Genomic DNA, 24,885 nt, shown 5'->3' with positions numbered 1-24,885 from the left:
TCTCTCTCTCTCTCTCTCTCTCTCTCTCTCTCTCTCTCTCTCTCTCACTCACTCTACGGCAGACTAAATGGAAGATAAGGTGGGAAGCTCAAACAAGATGGAGCTGGCTAGTTAGGATGACTTGCAAGAAGTTTGGGACAGCTTCTTGCATAACTGAGGAGAATTGTTTACCAGAGTTTACATTTGGGTAAACTAGCACAGGATAGAGTGAATGCATTATGCTAACACTTTTTGTGTTGGCCAGCTCTCCTCCAGAGGACACTGTGAAAACTGTGTATAGCTTGAATTAATTTGATATACTCTATCTTTAAGCACCAATACTGTCTGAATCTATTGTCATTTTCATAGATGGACTAGCTCACTAAAGGATGTTGAAATCAACTGATATATTAGGGAATGAATACATCATCTAAATACTGCAAGGACGATGGTTGTACATCTTACAGTCAACTATTGCAGGTTGACTGTAACAACTGTAACTGTTGACTGTAACAACTGTAACTGGACTGCCAAACTGTCATTTGGCAGTCCAGTTCTGTTTTTTCAAGCCAACACGGAGTGGTCAGACTGTAAGTGATAAGTGAGGATAGGAAAGTTTCCTCCCCTGCAAGTAATTGTCATTTGACAGCCTCTGGAAAGGAAACCAATACAAAGTGAATAGTGCCATGCACAGAGCGTCTGGGGTTCACCAGGTAAGCTTTTCTTTTGGGGGAGAATTTTTCCATTTCCTACTTGCAATGACAGACGGGGGTGAGGTAGCCATGCATTGGTGCTGGGTGTGTGGATGTGTGTGTGTGTGTGTGTGGGGGGGGGGGTCATTAGATAGTGACAGAGCAGAGAGGAGACAAGTGGCGTGGGGGTTGCTGCTCTGCTGATGAATCACTAAAACCCAGCCTTCCAAAAATATCCCTAACAGCTGACCAATCAGAGAGCGGTGATGCGGGTGCTCCAGATCAGCAGTCTGGCTTGTCTCCCTGGCCAGTGTCTGACCCACCCTAACCATCCTCCAGTCGATCCAGCGCCCAGTGTCTCACCTTAACTTTAACATAACATATGCTCCAAAGTCTAAGAACTAAACTTAATGATGAATAATGTTTTTAGATCTAGAAAAGATCAGAATGTGTTTCTGATGTGTCTCTGGTAATGTTGGCAGACATAAATGCATCTGGGGAACTACATGCAGAGCTTAATACAATAGCTTTATTTTTTTTCTTCATATCTTGCTTAGAGTACCAGATGATTTGAGCTGACCACATTTGGACAATTCAGATAAGGTCAGATGGGTTGTTGATCGATCCCCACTCAGAACCCGACAAAGTTAAAATTACCAAATTACCCCAGGTCTGCATGTATTACGACTGCCTTTTGAATCAGAATCAGAATACTTATTCATCCCCAAGGGGAAATTGGGTTCTATTACAGACACTCATGCTCTAGTAAGAAAAAACAAAAAACTTACAAGATAACAAGAAAATAGAAACAAACAGAAACAAGAAAAACAGAAACAAATAGAAATAAAAGATAAAATAAGAAATAGAAATAAGAACAAAATATGTAAACAAGCATGGCGCACATACCACCCTATCTATACTGCATCAAGATGAGGGCATCAGTAGTATGCATCTTGTTTTATACTAGAGGTATATAACAAGATGCATACTACTGGTAAACAAGGTAATTGCTATTTAGTTGTCCTAGGTAATAAAGACAGGAAAGTACATCACCCCACCTCTTAAAGGGGATGTTATTTGTACCCTGTGAGGTGTGACAGTTCCTAGATGTAAGCTAGGAATGGGGATTAGTTCTGCATCAGTACACTTCAAAGCTAGCAGGAGCTAGCAGTGCTGATTATTTTGCTGCATCATTGCTGCAGTCTTACCCTTTCTGCTGCTCTGTTTGTATTACAGACATACAGAAACAATGCCATATCGCATTTATGGCTTGCAAGTTATTTAGGGAGCAAATTCTCACCATCCTTAAGCAAGTTTGAGCCTTCGATTTTTGGGTAGATATTGGTTTACACTGTGACCATAACCTCAATGGCTTCACATTGCAGTGTTTACACCAACTTTAATTATCAGAATCACAGTCATTTCACACCTTGGCGATGTCCAAGGACAACCGTTTTTAAATTTGGGTAATGCAGGCAGCACCATAGACAGGCGGGGACAGGACCGGCAGTGGGGGAGCTGATGTAGATATCTTTTCTGGGTTGCTGTCATCAGCCATCTTGACAGGCATGGCCCATGTTTGCCTCCCAGGGCTAGCCCTCTGACTGCTGCATTGCTCAGATAAGGGAGGATTTTGAGCCATATATCACCTTTTGTATTGGACTGTGTTTTGATTGTGTTGGGTGACTGGTGGCACAGGAGAGAAGGGGGTTCACTACACTGCTCCCAGTACTGAGAGCAGGCTAACTATGTTTGACAGTGGACTTCTTCCCAACAGCACCTGCTACAGAGCAGAGCTGGCCTATCATGTTAGTTTGGCTGGGCAGTATAAATCTGAGGACAGTGTGTCCTTGCTGCATGTCCTTTACTGCCACTCTGCCTAAAGGGAGTAAACAAGCCAGTTGGAACAGAGTGCCAACCTGCATGCCCCAGTGTAGAGGAGTTAAGATGCTCTTTCCCCTCGTCCCTCCCTTTTAATTATCTTAATTACGGAATCTGCTGCCAGTGGCTGAGAAGAATTGCTCAGCTCTTCATCCTGCCAGTGACCATTAAAGCGACCTACTTCCCCCTGGCCACGATGGTGTAGTGCTTAGCCAGGGAGAAAGTGGAAGGGATTCCGACGCTGTCATCAAAATATGCCAGATTAATGTTCTCAAGCGATGCAAAATCAATTGGGTTGGCAAACACAGGTGTACTAATAGCAGGGCCCTGGAAAAAAAGGGTCTTGTAAGTTCACAAAAGGGCACTTCGTTCATAACTACTTAAAAAATGAAAGCGTGATATTTGTCTTTGTGCAGTGAGAAGCGGAAGCGTACAAAACATTCAGCGCTTTCTCTGTCCTTTCCCCCAAAATAAGACAAGGTAACTGCCATCATTTACCTTGGCTTGTCTTTAGTACTGTCCGGAAAAGAATTCTAACTTCCTGTGGTTTATTTGGTGTTCATGTGTTGAAGTTGTAAACATGCTGCTACCATCGGTTGGATTTGTATGTAATTTGTGGGCTGTATTTCACATATATCCACCTCAAGTCGGCCTGGCTGTCCAAACAACAACAAAAAACTGGTCTTATTTCTAACCTGTACAGAGCATGTGGCACCATTAACCCAAAAATAGCCTTTGTGTTCAAGAATAATTTGAGAAGCACCTGCTCTTTTCATATTTGACAAACAGACAAATGTACTCTCTCATTCCAATCAAACCGTCCAATTTATTTAGATGGTTTAAACTGTTTAGCTGTAGCTGTCAGAACTGGGTTTATTAGCATCAGTTTCCAAGAATAAGCTTACGAAAAGGAACTATTAGTGGTTGTCACTGTTGAGCTTAGTAGGTTTGTCCTCGTCTTAAAGATGATAAACTCTTTTGAAAGAATATCATTGCAATAATGTGAATGAGCCACGTGGCATTTGCATGGAAGTACCTTTTATATACTGCAAGGTCATTTTGTTTTTGTCCTTCACAGACTAGCCTATCTGGAAAATATTGAGGTGAAATACAGTCTTCAGAAAGTATTCACCCCCATTGATGAATACCTTTTGTTTTAGCTGTCTTGCAAAATCACAATGTGCTTAAATGGTTTTATTTTCTTCTCCTGTAGAAGTGATGCTATATAATATGATGCTATATAATGGCATAATGAAATAAAGCAGTTGGATGTCCAGAATTAAATAGAAACCTCAACACTGGATAAGTATTCAACTTCTTTGTATTAACAATCTGGCCAGGTTTGTTCGATTTTCCTGAGAGATCAAAATAAATACATTAGCAATGTCCACCCATGCTGATTTTGAATCTAGCTGTGTTCAGTTGGACGATGGCACTATAAATATCACCAACTTTAAAAACCGCAGCTCAGATCAGGCCTGCTGTCCTGAAGGGTCAGACCAAGCAATGACCCATTGAATTTTAAAATGTAGTTTTGAGACAAAAAAAAGAAGAAGCAATGCTTGGAGTTTGCTAGATGCTATGTGACAAAATATGATACTTTCTGGAAGGTTTTGCAGTTTGAAACAAAACATACATTTGACCAACCATCAGAGATGACTGCAAAGCAGTCCGCTCTCTCAATGGTTTGCTTGACTTTATCTTGAACTGTTAAACTCTCTGTTTAGCAAATTAGTGACTAAAGCATGTCTGGGAGGGATATGTATATGCTGGGTGAAGAACATTCAGAAGTCTCTTCCAGTACACATTTTCTGTAAGCATCAGAGGTGAGCTGGCTGCATACACTGCTCGGGCAAAACATTCATCATTCATTGAGTCGAAAATTTGCCTGATTCCGGAAGGACCAGGAGTTGTTCCTGTTGAGAGGGTGTCTGATATCACTGAACCAGTGTCGCTACGAACGGAAGTAGAGGAACTTGTGTCTGGGGTTGCTTGTTTTGAGTCCTGATTATATTTTGGGATTTGGCTATATGCTGCTGCATCTTTGTGGCATTCTTACTATTTTTTTTTCTTAAAAATACATTTTCTGGCCAATTACCCCGCTCTTTTTTATTTATTTATTTATTTTTTTGCACCGCCCTGCTCACTGCTCCACCCCCTCTCTGCCAATCTGGGGGGTGCCCCGACTTACCAGAGGAGGCGCTAGTGCAGCGACTAGGACAATTACCCACATCCGACTTCCCACCCGCAGACACGGCCAATTGTGTCTGTAGGAATGCCCGACCAAGCTGGAGGTAACATGTGGAATCGACCTGGAGATCCCCGTGTTGGTAGGCAACGGAATAGACCGCTACGCTACCCTCACGCCCCCTTTGTGGCATTCTCAACATATGACTTTGTACAGTATTTGCAGAGGTACACAGACTTTGCTTCTATGTTGGCTGGAGTAAAATGTCTCAACATATCAGCTAGAACACGGGGCATTATTCTGTAAATTAAGATCCAAAAATGCTTGTAGAAAAAGCAAATGCAGTGCCATGCAAGGAGATGCAGTTAGCTAAACAACTGGATTAAATTGCCTTTTAAATTTAAAAAGGAATGAAATGAATAAGAAAAAAATGGAAATAGGCTAGATTGCTAGATGGAAACTCTTTAATAAGCATGCTAAATCAAACCATAACCTACATTATTGTACTCTAGCAGAAGGAACTAAACACATTTTTTAGTAATTGCTAGTTGGTATTAAACAAAAGTATTTTATGAATACTTTGATGGCCTTTCGGGTTGTCGAGTGTGTCTCCCCGCCTACCGCCCAATGACTGCTGGGATAGGCTCCAGCATCCCTGCGACCCTGAGGGCAGGATAAGCGGTTTGGATAATGGATGAATGGATGGATTTTATTAGATAAATTTATTAAACATGTATCCCACTAATATCTATAACTTAGCAGATTGCATGTGGTCCTTTTCCTCAAACCAAGTAGTGTGCATGTGGCCACAATAGCCCTGCAGTAGTTGATTACCTGTGCATGCGATTGAGGCATGCACAGCACTTGTGGTGGAAGATTGCACAGCGCATGCAGGAGGTTGCAACTAGTTTAATGAAATCCCATTATTTGGCATGCCGATGTGTTATCTGAACATGCTATGGAAGAATGCACTACACATATGAGGGAAGCTCAATCAATGCTTTCAACGCTGCATGCAGCATTGAAATTTAATTTATTTTCCATTAAAGTGGGTTTGTTCTTACCAAAATATACTTCAAGAGCCAGAATCACATTTTGTGTATATTTTACACTACATTTAAATTCCCTGTTATAGGCTTACTTTTGCTTTAAAAAACAAAACAAAAACAAAACTTCAGAGCTAAACTTTCCCGGGAAGTTTCTAGAAACTTTCAGATAATTTTCTGAACCCTTTGCAACCCTAACTAGCACAGAGGATTTTCTGGAGGACGACAGAGGCTTACGCGCAATGCATGTGTGTAGGTGCTGTGGGAAAGACTGAGCAGGAGAATGCCGATTTCTCTGACAATATAGTACGGACTTTGCTGCTTCAGTCGACTACATTAATCCTCAGTACTGATTACACATACACAAAACCATCTGTGAATTTTCCCCTTAAGTTCTTGGAAACTTATTTATTTTTTGGCGTAAGTCTAATCAGTGCTTGTATAGTCCCAGATATGTCCTGTGCGGGAGATTCCAAGCTGCACTTAAGGAGATTGGTCTACTTCAACACATGGAGGCCCAATGTCACCTCCCCTGTGCTGTCCCTCCGGTGTCTCCACCCCAGTTCCCTCCCACTGACTCCTGGGGTGGTTATTAATAGGAACTAGATGGGCCTGTCTGAGGGAGAAAATCTTGTTGCCTTTCTGTAAATATTGTATGATTTCCCTGGAGATACCCTGGATTGCCAGAAACGAGGATGCCACAGAGAATTTGCTCAAAAATTTTTTTTTCTTAATCTTTAGGTCCTGTTCCTGATGTGTCAGACAGCAAGTTGGTTAAAGATGGGCAGTAGATGCGGCTGTCAGAGGCTCATGTCACTAGCTTACAGTTTAATCTCTCTCTTTTTTTTTTGACCTTCCATCTATGAAGATATGGCTTTTCTGATATGATGGATGAAAACTCATTGCTACATTTCGCAAGGCTTGTGGTGCATTCCAGCCCCAAAGGATTTCCAGTACAACCTCATGTCTCTCATGCTTCTGAGCACTGTGGTGTTTCAAGGAGGAAGCCAAATTTCATTTTAGGGCAATATTTTGTTTGCTTCTCTTTACATCAGCATACATTGTTCCTGAATTAATGTTTCCCTCATTGCAATTTATTGAATTCAGAATGAGTAAAACGGGAACAGAGAGAATTTTTGATTGCAGTGTGAATTTCACACAGTATCACTACTCTTCCAGCCAACTTTTTTTTTTCCCCGTTCACTCCCCCAAGCCTCAACCTCTGGATGATGGCTTTTTTCTTGCCAAAGCGGGACATCTTCCTTGTTGCAGCTAACTTTTATCAGCGTTTGGCTGTTAAAGTGGAAAGCTGGTGGGCATGCTGACGGCACCACCATGAAGGCAGACATCTCATGACCCCTGCTGGACACACACTGTGAAATGGTGATGCCTTGCCCGTCTGCCCTCTGCAGCTCTAAAATAACATGCAGCAGCAGCTGGTCATTGTATATTCACCATGTTGTTACATTACTACATGAATGTTGCTTTTTCATAACCACCAACCACCATACCTGTTGATTTCACAGACAAGCATACATACAAGAAAGAGAGTGTAACCAAAGTAGTGAGCACTTGGTCAAATAACCCAACACTTTACTGTTTACTTTACTGTCTAATACTACCCTTCTCCACAAAAGCAAAAGAGAATGCCAAAATTAGCTTTTACCCAATGACTTGTAAATCATCATGCAATGCATGATGATTTTGCTTTAGTTGCAGTATGGTTGAAAATATTCAGCGTGTCTATTCGGCTGTAGGCTAGTTACACGGCTGCAGTAAATTCAAGTCTCTTCACTCCGCGTTCCTCAGGTCCTGTGGTGTATGTGCTGGACCTGGCCGACAGACTCATATCAAAGGCCGGCCCGTTTGCTGCAGCAGGCATCATGGTGGGCTCCATCTACTGGACTGCTGTCACCTATGGAGCCGTCACTGTCATGCAGGTTTGACCATCATTCCATTATGAGGAATTGTGAACTTATTTTCAGTACTTGTTGCATTGTATTTGCCTTTACTCTTCTAGAGCCTTGTGTTTAATTGATTTTCAAAATGTACATAGAAGATTTCCGCACACTTAGATCTATGCAGTATATCACTTTATTTTTAGCTTTTGGTCTGTCAGACCTTCGTCAGAGCATACAATTTAAACTCATTGATGCTTCCTGCACCTTAGCAAAGATATAGCCAAATGAAGCAGTAGTCATCCTGCATTTTTTTTAAGTTATTGAGTTCATATCGTTAAAATTTAAAGCATGCTTTTGTGGTTACCAGCCTCTCTACCCTCTTATTTTCACTTCCTTGTCCTCCCTCTCTTTTCCTCTTCTCTGTGACGTTGGTTTTTTTTTTTTTGACTGAATTTTTTCGATCAGATAATGGCACCGATTTCAAATATTTCTTGTTGCGTACTGATTTTCACTGTCCCCCTGCCTTCCAGGTGGTGGGCCATAAAGAAGGACTGGATGTGATGGAGCGGGCAGACCCTTTGTTCCTGCTCATTGGCCTGCCCACCATCCCCGTCATGTTGATCCTGGGAAAGATGATCCGCTGGGAGGACTACGTGCTGCGCCTGTGGAGGAAGTATTCCAACAAACTGCAGATTCTCAACAGCATCTTCCCAGGTCAAGACACACCAATGAGATGTAACTTATGCCAATGAGATCCCCCCGTGCCTATACAGTGAGATCCCCCTGTGCCAATACAGTGGCATAATGACTCAAAATGATTGGTTTCAGATGCCAATTGCCGTGAGCATTAACTTGAGTTTCGATGGCAATGTGTATTGTTACAGAGGATTTGGGTATGATTACAATCACAGCATCGTAAGATGGCAACATACTATATACTCTTAGCCCCCCCCTCCCCCGTATTATGTATTTGCCCGTCTTACCCAGATGTTAAGCAGGCCTGACGATGGGTCATCCGCCATCCGCTTGGCTAGCATAGACTGCAAGTGGTTTCTACTTTTGTCGTGCACATCGAGAGCATGTTTTCGATAATTGTCAGTGTCTTTAAAAAACGAACCCCCTTAATCAGCCTTTTCAGGGAATCGCCAACAAACTTTACAAAATATACCGAGATCGCTGTTTTCTACCCGGGAGTATTGTTGCCTCCACAAAAGTAGAAAACCCCTCTTTCTTTTCGTAGCCTCGTATGTTTCTTTCATGGACATTTTTTTCGAGTACTAGTATGATGGATGAATGACACGAGGTCGGGAGAGATTTAAAGGGACCTACCCATGATTCTGATTGCTTTGCATAAACTTTTTCTGGCCCCGGGCCATCAATTATGTTGGACCCTGCCTAATACATTATGCCAGAATTTACTATTTTTTTGGTGAATAAAAAGGACCTATACAGAGTAAGTGAGTGTGAAATTGAAGAAGCGGACGTGTTGGACCACTGTGCAGTTTATCTAAAAGTTAAATTAAATCCGCAGGAGAAAAAAAACATTATGGGGGTTAAATATTGTATTAATAGAATAGAATACACTTTATTTGTCATTTGTACATATATACAATGAAATTTACTCTCTGCATTTAACCCATCCTAGCTATGTAGATAGGAGCAGCAGGCAGCCACCATGCAGCACCCTGGTCACCAACTCCAGTTATTTCTTCCTGTTGCCTTGGTCAGGGACACAGACAGGAGTATTAACCCTGAAATGAAAATGATAATAGGGAAGTTAACCCCTCTATTTTGCGGGATGCTCTTAAAGCAGTTATGAGAAGGAAGCTTGTTGCTAAGATGGCATCTATCAAAAAAAAGCTAAGGAAGAAGCCTATAAGAAGGAAAAGGACAAACTGCCTGAAGGTATTCTGTTCCCAAATCAACGTGGTTGGTGACCAGAACAGTGTTTTTGACTGACAGTTTAACTTGCATTTTAACATTCTCACGTGGCACTGCATCAGCACATGAGTTGAGCGGTTTGTTCTGTGCACAGGGTGAGGTCGTGGCACGCGATGAGAACTGTTGAAACTAGTGCTGTACGATTTGGTGAAAAAGTCATATTGCGATTATTGTGGACAATATTGCGATTGTGATATAATAAAGTTATACATATGCAAATAATACAAATTTGTCATGTTGCTGCGACATGTAGCGACTTTCATTTTGCATGTTTTACATAGTACCTCTTTCTGCTCAATGTCGCTGAGCTTGAATCCAAAATATCACCATATAATAGAGGTTGTGTTTTTTTTGCAACCAGTTCATTAGCGTTAACCTGCTCATTGTCATCAGTATCCATTTTTTCCTTCTTTCTGGTCTGCACACAGCACACCGGATGGTCATGTGACCGTAGACTGCGCATGCTTCACTGCCTTAACAGACTGATTGGTCATCTCTTAATGATGGGCGTAGATATGCAGACTGCACACAAACAGACGTTCACTTGTGCACATTTTATCATTTAATTAAATCGCACCCTTTTGCGGTTATATAATTGCACAGGCTGACATTGTAATTAGATTCATCATGCAGCACTAGTTAAACATCTTTTTCTGGACTACTACTTTGGGCCTGTGGTGGTGCTGGGGGCCAGACCTTCCAAGGCGAAGCTTCCCCTTGGTGCAGTTTGTTGAAAGAGCTGCTTGAGACCGCTGTTATCACAAGGAGAGTCAAGCACAGGAGTAGGTTCCTCCACAAGTCCCAGGTGGACTTTCTTTGTGTGAGATGCATGGATCCAAGCCTGGTGACCTTGACACTTTACGATGGTTTATGTGGTGAGCAAGACCTGGAACAAGCCCTTCCACATGGGTGGTTTGAGGGCAGCTTTCATGTGGTTCTTGATGATGACCCAGATTTTTCAGGTGTGAATCTTTATCTTGTGAGTAAGGGCGTAAATCATCAAAATAATTGTGTCGAACTTCCTACAAATCTTAAATCAAACAAATCCCTTTTTAAAGTTTGTGAGAAAAGAGAAAGCTTGAGGTAATCTTGTCCATGTATACTGCTGTCCCTCATATGTGAAAGCAAATATGTACTGGCTTTCCTAGTGAATGAGGACAGAGAAAAAGACTGAACAAAGATCTACTGCGGAAAAAACTTTGGCGTCAGAGGTAATGGAGGATGGTACAGTTGTGGGATTTGGAACAATTGGAGTAACTGAAACCAACGCTTCATTTGCAGACCTGAAATCCTACACAAATCTCGATTCTTTTTTGTTAGGCTTCTTTACTGGAAAAAATGGTAGTGTTACAAGAACTGGACGCAGGTGTAATTTTGCCCAGTTTCAGTAATGATTGTAACACCGGTTTGATGACCTCTGGTTTGCCTCTGGTCTAAAAGGGTATTATTTTTGCTGTGATATGGGTGTAGATGGGCCCAGCTTGATTTCAATGGGAGTAGTAGATTTAATGTGACCAGAATCATTACAATCTGCAGCCCAGAGACAATGTGGAATGTTCAGCTCAGCCAACCAAGGGTCAGATAGGTCTTGTTTCTGTGCAAGGTTGAATAATGAGAGAGGGTCAGATAGCTTGTTCTCTACTTCTGATAGGGAGGTGGTAAGAACATCAAGGTAAATGCCATCAGGTGTGCAACAAATTGTGCAACGTAATTTGCATAACATCCTTTCCAAGGAAAGAGTAGAGGGTGACAGACCGCATTAAAGCTGCAGGCAGCGTTTGACGGGTCTGTGCACATCGTGCTCGTTGGAGGGAGTGGCAGCCGTGGTGTTGCTACTGGAGGTCGGTTGACACGGCTTTGAATTTTCAAGATTCTTGGACACTTGTATGAATGGATAAAATATAATTTCCTGCCTGCAGTATGTGGCACTCAAGATGGCGTATTGGAAATGTATACTTTTATTTCTCATATTATTCAATACCTTTTTGTATTGGTGTTCTTCAATATTGGTATTCTTGTATTGTATTGGTATTCTTCAATACCTCTTATTCTTCAATACCTTTTTGTCAAAACATTACACGTAGGCCTAAATGTTACACCAAATTTTAAAGTTAATGTACCTTTAACCGCAACAGTTTGCATGCAAAAACACATGGTTTACTCTAGTTTAGGCCAACATATATTAGTTACAACATCACTAATTTACTACTAGGCTTAGCCTACCTCATAAACAAAATAACCTACTGCACCAACATATACAAAGTAGGCCAAATTTAGGCTAGTTTCAAATAGTTCCCCAAATAAGAAACGTGCACATCATAGAAACATGAAAATATGCTTACCTTAGCGCAAACTTATATCAGTCTTTCGCCTCTTTGCTCAAACTGTTTATTCTTGCAAGACTAATGATTTGAGATGTACCTAACCATACACGTCCAAACGCTTTTTCTGCTTTTCTAAATCCGTCAATTATATATGACATCAGTGCATTAGCAACACTGCTAACATGCTGTAAAGATACAAACAAACATGGCACAGCCCCTTTTTCAGATGGCTATGAAGTCAGTTTTTAGAACGCTACAATTTCTACGTTCCTAAGTCCGCAAATCGGAGTTAGTTTTTTTCTTAGCATATGAAATGCCTCCCGATAGCGGTGAATTAGCAACACCGCTAACGTACCCTGAAGATATGAACAAACATGGCGGAACCCTTTCTCCAAATGTGTCTAGAGGAATACGTCATGATGTAGGCACCTCTAGACCAACCCCTGCACTACCACTGGACAACGAAGATTTTGCTTCCTGAACACTTTTGAGTGTATTTTATGGATTTTGGGCTGTTGATCACAAAAATCACCTTAACATTTACCTATCACATACCGTTTTGTAGATATAGACCTATTGTTGTGATTTCCCGTCATATTTTAAGTCTACTAGTTGTATATACAGGCCAAGCATACCTGGGCATGCACTCAGTGTAGGTGCTATGCAAATGTTGTCTTAGGCATGGCTGGGCATGCTTAGTCAGGTTAGATGCTGGCAGACAGGCTATAAAAGCTGCTCACATTTACAGATGCTGTTTGGACGCATGTTGATGCACATGTTCTTCAGGCAATAGCATAGTGAGTATACTTAACAATAGGATTTATTGACCTCAGGAAGATTTAATACAGCAGAAATGTCTCATCAAGGTTGCAACAGCTGCGATTCATTCTGTTACATCTGTGGCGAGTATACGCTTAAGGCTCAAAGACACACCATGACTACTGCACTTATTAAGAAAGCCTATGAGCTCTACTTCAGATGTAAAATTGGTGACTAAGAGAAACCCTGGGCTCCTCACATTTGTTGTGCAACATGTGCAGTCAACCTGAGAGCTTGGCTCAGAGGTACTCGGAAGTCAATGCCATTGCAGTCCCAATGATATGCCAAGAACAGAAGGATCCTGTGATGGACTGTTACTTCTGTCTGACCAATGCATCTGGCTTCTTTACTAAAAATAAATCTATTGAATACCCCAATCTGCCTTCAGCCATGAAACCAGTGCCAAATGATGAGTTTGCCAGTACCGAAGCCACCAGAGGCATGGAGCCTAGATGTGGCAGATGAAGATGCCACAACACATGAACCAGATGTGGAAAATGACACTGATCCAGATGTTGAACCTTTATGCCTGGTTATCCTCATCTGATAACACAGCCAGAATTAAATGACCTGGTCAGTGACTTAGATTTGTCAAAAGCTAAAGCAGCAAGATTGCAAGGATGGGGTTTGCTGTCACTAGGTACAAAAATGTCTATCTTTCAGAACTGTTAGGAACATTTGACAAACTTCTTTACACAGGTTGACAACCTCTGTTTCTGCACTGACATTGATAGCTTGTTCCTGGCTTTGGGTTGTGTGCATGACCCATAACAATGGTGTCTTTTTATAGTTTCGTCAAAGTTAAGTCTGACAGCTGTCCTGTTACACAATGGCAATTTCTACCTTTCAGTACCTATTGGCTGTGCAGTACACATGAAAGAAACTTACAATAACAGGGAACTATTGTTGAAACACACCTTACAACAATTGTGACTGGAACATCTGTGGTGATCTAAAATATTGGCACTGTTACTAGGAATGCAGCTCAGATATACAAAGTAGTGTTGTTCCCTTTGTGAAAGGGATAGCTGTGCTAAAGAGTCACATTACATTAAAAAAAACTGGCCGCTCCCTAAGCATTTCATTCCAGGGCAGAAAAGTGTGGCGCATAAACCACTTATCAACCCAACAAAGATATTTCTGCCTCCTCTTCATATATAACTCTGATTGATGAAAACTTTTGTGAAAGCAATAACAAAGAAGGGGATGGATTTCGCTATTTGAGACAGATGTTTCCAAGAATAACTGATGCCAAGATTAAGGAAGGCATTTTTGTTGGTCCACAAATCAGACAGGTCATCAATGACCAAGAGTTAGAAGATCTGCTCGTGGGGCCAGAGAAAATAGAATGGAAGGCATTTAAGGATGTTGTTGAGAATTGTCTTGGCAACTACAATGCACCAAACTACACTGAGCTGCTTGACAACATAGTTAAAGCATACAAAACCATGAAGTGCAACATGTCATTGAAAATTGATTTTCTGCATTCACACATGGACTTCTTCCCTGCTGATCTTGGTGCAGGTGGTGCAGGTGACACCCTCCAGATGTCCGAGCGCATCACCCTATTGCTAAGGCTGAGCCCAGACACCCTATGGAGGAAACTCATTTTAGCCACTTGTATCCACCATCTCACCCTTTCGGTCACAACCCAAAGCTCATGACCATAGGTGAGGGTTGAAATGAAGATTGACTGGTAAATTGAGAGCTTTGCCTTCTGGCTCAGCTCCTTCTTCACCACAACAGTCCGGTACAACATCCACATTACTGCTGATGCTGCTCCAATCTGCCTGTTAATCTCCCACTCCATCCTACTCTCAATCGTGAACAAGACCCCAAGATACTTGAACTCCTTCACTTGAGGCAACAACTCATCCCCAACCCAGAGGGAGCAATCCACCATTTTCTGGTAGAGAACCATGACCTCAGACTTGGAGGTGCTGACTCTCATCCCAGTCATTTTACACTCAGCTGCAAACCTCCCCACTCGCCAGTGAGCTCCCTTCCTAGGTCTTGGCTCTGGGGGGGGCAGTTTCCCTTTTCCGGGTAAGGTGCTGTAGCTCTGTTTCTTAGGAATTGCTCTTAGTCTGGACCCCCTCCTCTGGGACCAATTTGCCTTGGGAGACCCTACCAGGAGCTATTGCCCCTGACAACACAGCTCCCAGGATCACTGGGACACCCAAACCCATCCACCACATTAAGGTGGCAATTCTCAGAGGAGGTAGAATTCTCAATTTGACAATTTTGGCAATGTGAGGTAATAGCTACCATTTCAATGTGATTTTGATTGCATCCATTTTAATCTTGGGCAAGAGACTGTTTACAAAACCAACAACTAAACGGGCCATGTGCCCAAAATCATTTAGGTATTGTTTGGAAAAACCTGAATGCTCTTTGAAAGCCTTTCGATATCTATAAGCATTGGAATCAACTGATTAAGCAGGCATCTGGACACATCTATGAAGCAAGTCCTGATCTATTTTTGTGGGACGAAAGTTTTCGATATCCTCGCTTCATGCATCTAGCTCGAGTCTTTCTGCCATTGAGTCCCAGTGGCAAGCTCTTTTGATATCTTACTATAATGGGGTCTTTAACCTTCTTTCGGCTTGTTCCCTGTTTTTCAGGGGTTGGCACAGCGGATTTTATAGTTTCCATCAGTAACCTGTGAGGACATGGCACCAATGGAGGCCTCAACTGATCTGGTATGGTCTTGTCAATCGGCATATTGATTTGGCAAAATTTTACGTCGGATGCCCTTCCTGACACAACCACTAACCCTATGGATGAGGGCACAGGTAAAGCGCTGGATGCCATCCCAGTATTCATTGCCTTGCACCCATGCATGTTGCCATTAACCAGGCAGTGCATAGTTAGTTATAATCAGCCCAATTTGGTGAATAAGATGTTGAAATCACCTGTAACCCATTTAGGACACCTGTCAAATCAACTTTGGGGTTGGGGAGCCCAAGAAACAAATCTCGTAAGTTCTGAGGGGCTCCATGGCCTATGATAATTAACACTCACTGGCTTCCCGTTGCTGTCAGCACCCATTAGGGTAGAGCGCATGGGATACAATTTATCTATTTCTTTCCTGACTTTCTGATACAATCGGTCTGAGGCTATCTGCTTGCACATTTGAGGCTTTCTAGCAGGTAGTTTGGGCTCTGGGCAGGCAGGATTGCTAGCAGATTCTTCAAGATCAGAGACTGAATCAGCAGAAACAAAAATCAGGGCAGAGGGACAAGTTTTACTACCACTTGTAGCTATAATAATCTCTTCCTCACGATCCCAGTCAGTCATTGTCTACCTGTTTGTGATCATTAATCACACAGGATACAGACATGGAACAGTTTCATTAACCAACTTTCCTGTGCTAGCAATGTGTACATTGGTCTTAGCTGACTTAGTGGGTGGGTGTGCATCTCTAGTGCCGTGTAACTCAATGGTGACAGTTAAAACAGTGACAGATATTTGAAATCCCTTGGCATTTTATCTGCAGCTAAAAATGCACTGAGGGCAGTTAGTTTCACTAGTCAGCAAACCACGCGCAGGCCACAAAGGACATTTCTGAATCATTTTTCTACTCTGTTTTCTAAGAACTTCGGTTTCCTTTGGGTGTCTGTTTTCTGTCTTCGTGGTACTGTCAGGAATGACAATTTGCGTAGTACTTTTCGTAACCGTTTTCTTATGGATCCTTTTTTTATGGCTGTCTTAACGACGCAGTGAACAGTGCAAACAAATAGACACACTAAACCCTAAATATTTTCCGCACAAAATGCTAAAGTAATAGCACAAAACTGAAACAAACTTGAAAAACGTGCACCCCCCCCCCAACGTTATATAAGGGTTTTTAATTCACAACATAAAATACAATTTCCCTTCCTTTTTTTTGGATCCCCCCCGCCCCCATTCTACCCAATTGTATCCGGCGAATTACCCCACTCTTCCAAGCCGTCCCAGTCGCTGCTCCACCCCCTCTGCTGATCCAGGGAGGGCTGCAGACCACCACATGCCTCCTCCGATACACGTGGAGTCGCCAGCTGCTTCTTTTCACGTGACAGTGAGGAGTTTCACCAGGGGGGTGTACCTCTTGGGGATCATACTATTCCCCCCAGTTCCCCCTCCCCCCTGAACAGGCAACCCGACCGACCAGAGGAGGCGCTAGTGCAGCAACCACGGCCAATTGTCTGTAGGGACGCCCGACCAAGCCGGAGGTTTCCCTTCTTTTTCCACACTGAAACATGTGAAGAAAAAAAAAACACTTGCCAGCTAACTCAACCAAGGCACGTTTATAGAGAGCTAATACGCTAACATGTGGCAATACGTTTGTAGGGCCACTTCTAACAATCATAACCTGCGCCAGGTATTGATGTCATTTTAACAATCAACTCTCTTAAGGGTTAAGAGGGCTCTGCATGGACACGGCGCGATCATAAAACTTTTTTATTTCCTCCAAGAGTACTCGCAAAACAAACTTATAAACACCCATAAAACAAAAATGGACTAACGACAAAAATAGATAACAGTGGTACCAACAACTGAAAAAAAAACATGGCTTAGACAGTGTGGAACATAAAAAAAAGGCACAAATGGTTTCACAGTACCGGATTCATATGAATCCCCAAGATGCTATCTTACTTCATCTGTTCCCGGGAAGACTCGTCAAACAAGCCAAACACGAGTGGGTCGAGAGATATCTCTCATGGTATAAACTTACGTTTAGGCCTACAAAATACAATGTAGTCCACAAGAGACCCACACAGCAACCAGCAACCGAAGCAGGGCAGAAAAATGTAATAGGAAATAAAACGGGCCGTTTTCTTCAGTAATCACACATGTTCTCTACGAATTCGATAACAGAATATATGTATCTGCCCTCCAAAGTAGGGTAGCTCAGCATGAGGAGGTTGGTGTCTTCACATTCAGAAGTCCAGTAAAGTTCACTAGTTTACAGTCTACTAAATTGGGTGCAATTCTTTACAACAGTGAACCTCACTCAGGCGTGAATTTAGGATTTTTAATAAAACCTCAGTTTAGTGACATTACCTGTCGAGGTCTCAACAAGAAAAGTCAGGGTATGACCAAAACACAGCAAAATACATTCTCAAAGTCAGCACTTGTAGAGTATAAAGTTTAGTTCACTTTAATGTTGCAATTGCGGTCAAGGGAGACCAGCGGCGTACAGTAGTTCTGACGGTCTGGCTCCCTGAATGTAAAAGGGCAATTCCTTTGCTACAGCAAACAGCAATATATGCATAGGATATGGTTTGAATTCACAGGGTTATATCAGTTTCATTCACAGTAGCATGATAGACTTGAGCCCCTTTCCCACTGGACAGAAAACTCCCTCACACCCACTAACATCTGGCTTTTGTCTTTAGAGAGAACGGTTACATTCGGCATTCATCCCTGGGACAAACGACTCTGCAGTAGTCATGGGTATTTATCGGCTCCAGCTCTGATCGGCAGTGATGGAAACGCAACACCCGGGTAGACACGCTAAAGCTCACCCCTTTTCCGGTGCGATGCTATAACGCGCGTTGAAGTTCCGGACGCTGGCGCATAAATAGACAGGATGTTCTTGATGCTGAGTTTTATGACGAGTTAGCAAGGTATTTAAGCTCATTTTAGTTCAAAAAAAGAGAGAAACTCCCTTTCAGAAGGTGTATGGATTTATTTTTCTGTTTAATAAGGACAGTAGGTGTAAGAATATTTTCTTTATTGATATTTTGTGACTTTGTTGTGTTTATTGAGTAACTGCGGTGATAAAAGAGCCAACGGTGGGAGAGACGTTTGTGATGTCGAAGATAACAAACAATGCATACTCATCCACTGGCAATGGGAAAGGCGCTTATTTTTAGCGGGTTTCCCCGTGTTTAAAAAAACCCACATATCCGCACTAATTTTGGTGGAAAAGGGGTATCACTGGTTCCAACAACAAGATGAAAACAATGTAAATGAATTAACACTGAATACCACTGGGTTTGGCCTGGGACACAGACCGGTATTCTTTGCATAAACAAGAGTAGTTAGCGTAAAGAAAGGGCGATTGTCTCACGGGGTGATGGAGGAAGAACTCTCCAGGGAGTAATTATCAAGTGACAGATAACTCAATAAGGCTCAAATTAAGTAAGCACATGAGTAAAGAGGTACTCAGAATTTGCTGCCTTCCTGTCTGAAGGAAAGCCCTTGATTAAATCAGAGGTGAACAAATATACTTCCACAGAGCAGCCTTCCCACCCTGAACCTGAGATTTCACAAAACAGTTTGAAAACAAACACTGGGAATGGGCTGAAAATGACTTGGCAACACTGGTGTTGTTTTGACGTGTAGTTTATGCATTATGACTCAACGTGTTTTAACCTTACTCACGTTAACTTTGACTGAACGCATTTGAGACGTTGATCTTTAGGGTCAGATGGAATCGGTCTTTTCCTGCAGACAGGGAAAATGTTAAACGTTCATCAGTGTTCATGGATTTAACTTCCAAACTGAATACGCCTCATGCTGACCCATACACGTTCCGCATCTCTGTGCAGGGATCGGCTGCCCAGTTCCTCGGATCCCAGCGGAGGCCAGTCCCCTGGCAGACCACGTGTCGGCCACACGGATCCTGTGTGGCGCCCTGGTCTTCCCCACCATCGCCACCATTGTGGGCAAGCTCATGTTCAGCAGTGTCAACTCCAACCTGCAGAGGACTATTCTGGTGAGTGCGTTCATGACCCCCCCCCCCCCCATTTAACCGAAACAAGTAATGTAGGAAGTTGTGTTTGTTGGATTCATGCAGACATGTTGAGCTGGTATAGTAACACAGGAGGACCTCACATAACCACTTGACGCAATCGTCAACCCAGTTTGCCATTGTATAGAGGGAAAATGCTACCATGAGTAATTAGTCTTAGAGGCACAGTCTGCCTTGTATAAACCCTGAACCTTCTTAACTAGACACACACAGACAGGACAAACATTCCTACTCCCTCACCCAACTGACCGATTGTGCACAGCAAAGTAACCGGAGTGGCAGGACTCGTCATATGAGCTGCACAGCTCCAGCTGAACACTCTGTTCTCCTCCATGGCAGCTACACACACGCACGCACAAGGAAACTGTTAAAGTTCCTCCAGTTTTGTCTCCACATAAATTCCGAGTTGTGGAAGCTTGATTATGGACATGTAAATTACAGAAAATCCAATTTAAGCCGTGGAGGAGAAATGATTTGATGTGGCGAGCCAAGTCTGTCAATTAAGCCCTCTGCTGTGTGTTTTGACTACAGGGTGGCATCGCCTTTGTCGCAATCAAGGGGGCGTTTAAGGTGTACTTCAAACAGCAGCAGTACCTGAGGCAAGCCCACCGCAAGATCCTCAACCTCCCTGAGCAGGAGGAGGCCTGAGGAGGGTGGAGATCTGGAGACAGACCCGCATGATTCCTCCGGTGGCAGGGGGTGGGGGCTGGGGAGGATGGAGGTCAATGGCATTTGACAGACTGAAGCAGGAGCAATGGTGAAATGGACTCAGATCAGTGTTGCCTAGATATCTTACTCATCACGCACCCTGCCTCAGCACCAACTACACTACCGTCATCCCCAACTGCAACCATGCTGCAGAGACTCATGTTACCGCCGCTGACGTGCACGCTAGGCTCACCCCCCCCACCCCATTGATACTGTTTTAAAAAAAAAAAAACTCCTGACGCTTTCATAAGGTTAAGACGAATAAGACTTGATGCACAGATACGAACATGAGGATGGCTGGTGTGCAGTTAAATACACACGAGTACACATACCCACTGACGCATGCACACACACACACACTCACTCACTCAAGAGCTCTTTCCCCAGGAATGCGACTTGTGCAGTATGGCTGCTGTGTTACAGTAAGGGTACGTGTTCAAACAATTGTGTAGCTAGTACTTACGGTATACTTATTGTATTTTAAGATGGTAAAAAAAGAAAATTACAGGGCACGTGTAATTTAGAAAGTTTTATAATAAATGATTCTTTTATAATGTTTATTTTGCAGATTTGAATTTCCCTTTGCAAGCTTGAAGGGTTTATACAGAACGAGGAAGTTTATAATGTGTATAGAATGTACTGGTGATGAATAATAAAACGTGTTTAATTTAACAATTACAGATGAATATGTAAAGTAACTGACTTACCATGACCGCAGTAAGAAAGCATCAACAGAAATGTAATTTTTACTGCTTCTAACCTCCCCGCCATCTGGAGTGTCCCGCCTCTCCCATAACTTGTGACTGTCGATGTGCTTCACTGTATGACACTCCTAATATCCACAACTAACCGAATATGTCAGGCAGTAAGCTACTAGTACTCTAATTAGAGGTGTTTATTATGGGGTTGTGTTCTTCACACACATGCCTCAGAGGTTTTCATGCTGGTTCTAACAGCTTTATTTCTCCTGGTACAATGTTTTTTTTCTTTCCTTTTTTTAAGACAACCGACTGGATGACATTGACTTGTTTGTGACAGTTTGGTCTTTCCATTGGAGGGATCAATTGGCTAGATTTTTTTTTTTCAAGCTTCGGGTGTATCATATGCTTCATCTTTCACTGAGAAATGTGAATGTTGAATAAGACTGCTCGGTTGATTTATGGTAGTCATACCCACTTCTGATTTTCTTTTTAATTAAAGCCCATTTTGTCTCGATCAAGAGATTCTGCTTTAGCCGAGTGTAAAACTTCCACATATTCTCCAGGTGAAACTAACATGCTTTGGTTCACTAGTGATCACAATGTAGACTTTGCTAAATGAACGAGTCTGGGTCAAGTAGGATTCCTCCCGACTAATGTGGCCCAGTTTTGCAAACATGTTATGAGGCATTTACATGGAAGAGACATAATGATCTAGAGAGCTGCAAGTAGCAGGGACTTAAAGGGTTTTTTTTCTCCAAATATTGGAAGTACTAGGAACATTTAGATGGTGTACAACTCTTCTACAAAAGGCATGCCACTCAACAGACCACTAATATTCAACTTGTATATCCTCAAGCCGTGCCTGCTCGACAGATGTCTGATGATCCGCAAAATGTGGCTGTGCTCAGCTTGTGTAGCACATTTGCTGTAAAAGACTCCATTATGCCAAACGACAGTAAAGTGGGGAAAAAAATGTTGTACAGACATTGCTTCTGAATTTATAGATTCATGGTCAACTATGTGAATAAATGTATTTTTCCATACCTTGACGTGAATGTGGTGTTGTGCGAGTGAGAGAAACTCATGTCACGCTGTCAACGTAAACAATAGTTCCATTCATTTTATTAATCAGAAACACACAGGGAACAAGGAAAAAAAAAAAAACACGTCAGCACTCTTGCATCAACTGGGCCATAAAACATGCATGAAAACAACCTGGACTTCGCCAAATCACAATCTCATCAGTTTTCAAAGACAGTCTCTCAAAACGTGTGTGTGTGGTGATTCGCTCAATGTATGCCTTCAGGTTGTCTACTTGTGAATGGGACATGACCCGCCTGTTACTGATATGTAAATGTCTATAGATTGATCTGGAAACTGTATGGGCCATCCCCTCAGACAAGTGAGCCTGTGAGCATGAGAATCTACAGAGCATATTACTGCTGCTGGACGTCTTTGGGTTCTGACCACAAACTGGAGCTGTGCCTCTGAGCACAGCAGCAGTTTGTGAGAAAGGGGCCCCTTTCCTTTGGGACCAGACAATCCTTTAAAGTGGTTTTGATATGGTTGTTTGACATATAGTAAAATGCTGGAAAACATTTAAGAAGCTTTTGGTACTGCAGTAACAAGTACTTTCTAATCTCATTAAGTCTTTAAAAGATTTTAATATAACATTTACATCATTTCAGCCTTTGTTCAAAACTGCAGCATCATGGATGGATTGAATTCACTAGTCAGAGAGAGAAAGGTATCAAGGGGAAGGGGGGAGAAGAAAAAAAAATCACAGACAGTTGTGGCTGGGAGCCTTAGCCAGTAGTGGTTTCACTTGGCAAAACTGGTTAGCACCTGAGAGAGCAGGCCACACTTGAACATGGCACTGACATGACTTTCATGCAGCCCATCATCTCTGATTTGGGCTGGAGCCTGGGAAGAGGCTGCAGATGCAACTGTTCTGAATACTGCCGAGCAAATTCTGATTTGGATTCACAATGATGTTCCCTGGCCCACTTCATGGGTTTATTGCTTAGTGAGAGAAGTGCATATATTCAGGAAAATCCTGAAGCCGAACGCTGAAGCTTCTCTTCAACTTCTTAAGACATCAACAGGAAAAGGCTAGCTGCCTCTGACATCAACCTCCAGAACAGCCACTTGGATTGTTTTGAACGTGAACGTTCTGCTCTGGGTCTGACCCGGATCAGCGGCTGGCTGGCTCCTGGGCAAACCTTTCTGCACAGCATGGTTTATCTCACTGGGAGCTCTCACTATCCAATATTGCCAATCTGCACGGCTAGATGCTGACCAACTAACGCCCCCATTAAGGCAAAACCATAGTAAGTCTTAAACGCACACGTAACGACAAGAATCTCCCTTCAGCCTCCAAGAATAGCAGTGAAAACATCCCACGTCAATCTCAGCAGGCATCCATTTCATTCAGATGAGCAAAAAGTGATATGTGAACTAAGAATCACTAAAAGTTATACTTCTTATTAATAGCTGATGTGGTCAATTAAAGGTTTTTGTAGTCATTAAAAGCATGAGTAAAACCATTTTTAATGTACCCCTGAGATGATACTTGGATACAACACAGCTGTAAAAACAATGTTCATGGGCAAGCTTTAACCAAATTAACAATTTTTAAAAACAGCTCCTCAAAAGGGTCCCAACATTTTACCACTTCACAAGCAAAAAAAATTTCAAAACCGGCGAGGGTTAAAACCATAAATGTAAGGCAAGGGAAAAAAAACACATTTGAATAAAATATTTCTGTGTCGAACGGGCGTATTTCCGCCGGGTTTGTGTTTGGTAACACTTTGAGAGAGTCATCATCGTGCCATACCGGGGTATGTAGCAGGGATCTACAGGTCTCATGGAAATCAAGCAGAAAGCACAGACCTGCACAGAGCTTAAATCTAGAACTCCAGGTTCATCACTGTAAACCAACAACCAGTCTCAAAGCAGCCCGTCTGTGGGTGATTCAAAGTAAAACACTTCTGCTGTGAAGCATTTGAAATAAAGTTCAACTGATTTAAAAATGAAAAAAAAAAAAAGAGAAGAACCTAACTACCTGCCTGCCTGCCCCCCACCCTCAACACTCCTTTTCTTTTAACTGGGTACTACTTCTTCTACGACAGCCTACACAGTATAGTGAAAGTGTATGAGTGCTGCGTCTTCTCTGAGAGGCTATACATGAGGTGAGTCTGGTGTGAAATCTACCCTTAACACAGCTATATGTTGACAACCACTAGGCTGGTAAATCAAATGAATGCAATTTTTTTCCAAGCATGTCCTCTAGTGGCTCCATCCTGCCACCCATACACACAAACATTCACGTGCACTCAGGCAAAAGCACGTGTGCACACGCCAGCTAACTCAAATTGAGTGCGTTCCTGACTCCAGGTGACTGGTGCTGCAGGGAGGGGGTTAAGAGAGGGGCAGGGAAGGACGGGCCCCCCCTCCCCAACTGCCCTCCCCAGTGCTCCCACACTGCTCCGGGGTGTCAGGTCGGTGCCCCCTTTTTCACAGTTTGGCGGCCATGAAGTTGATGTGGGGCTTGGCCAAGGGGAAGAGGGGGAGGTTCCTCTTGAACTCCGTCATGTCCTGCACTATCGTGGGCTGGAGAGAGAGAGACAGGGAGGGGCGGCTGGTGAGCATACGGTGTGCCCACTTGACACGTGCCAAAGCGGAACAAGAGACTGACCGGCAGAAATAAAGATTAGTATGATTACCTGCGGTAAGGACGGGGCTGGGGCCAGGTTGACATCATTCTGGGCAGGGAATTCACCCACAACAGGACCTGGTAAAGAGGATCGTGATATATTACAAACCTGATTTACACTGCAACCAGGTTACCAGATGAAACCACACTGAAATTTGCAAATGTCCAGTACGACAAACGCCAAACCACACAGTTTGATACTCACAAGAGTCCATCTCCCTAGAAAGGACATGCACAGACACTTTGTG

General features: G+C 42.8%; 2 protein-coding genes across 2 annotated transcripts in view; one reads left to right on the top strand and one right to left on the bottom strand.

Annotated features, from left to right (window-relative positions):
* Positions 1-21,957, top strand: part of marchf5 (membrane-associated ring finger (C3HC4) 5) — a 55,089-nt gene extending 33,132 nt beyond the window's left edge. Inside the window, exons 3-6 of the mRNA XM_056292220.1 lie at positions 7,596-7,726; positions 8,218-8,401; positions 19,311-19,477; positions 20,045-21,957. Coding sequence (XP_056148195.1) covers positions 7,596-7,726; positions 8,218-8,401; positions 19,311-19,477; positions 20,045-20,161 — 599 coding nt within the window. The 3' untranslated portion in view covers positions 20,162-21,957. The remainder of the gene's footprint in view (positions 1-7,595; positions 7,727-8,217; positions 8,402-19,310; positions 19,478-20,044) is intronic.
* A 65-nt stretch (positions 21,958-22,022) lies between these two features.
* ide (insulin-degrading enzyme) overlaps positions 22,023-24,885 on the bottom strand; it is a 39,143-nt gene continuing 36,280 nt past the window's right edge. Inside the window, exons 22-24 of the mRNA XM_056291462.1 lie at positions 24,843-24,884; positions 24,648-24,715; positions 22,023-24,534 (exon numbers count right to left, since the gene is read on the bottom strand). Coding sequence (XP_056147437.1) covers positions 24,439-24,534; positions 24,648-24,715; positions 24,843-24,884 — 206 coding nt within the window. The 3' untranslated portion in view covers positions 22,023-24,438. The remainder of the gene's footprint in view (positions 24,535-24,647; positions 24,716-24,842; position 24,885) is intronic.

Source organism: Lampris incognitus, chromosome 13 (genome assembly GCF_029633865.1).
Source record: "Lampris incognitus isolate fLamInc1 chromosome 13, fLamInc1.hap2, whole genome shotgun sequence".
NCBI classification, from domain to species: Eukaryota; Metazoa; Chordata; class Actinopteri; order Lampriformes; family Lampridae; genus Lampris; species Lampris incognitus.
The sequence above is the reverse complement of the archived record's forward strand: the minus strand, read 5'-3'. Positions and strand labels throughout refer to the sequence as shown.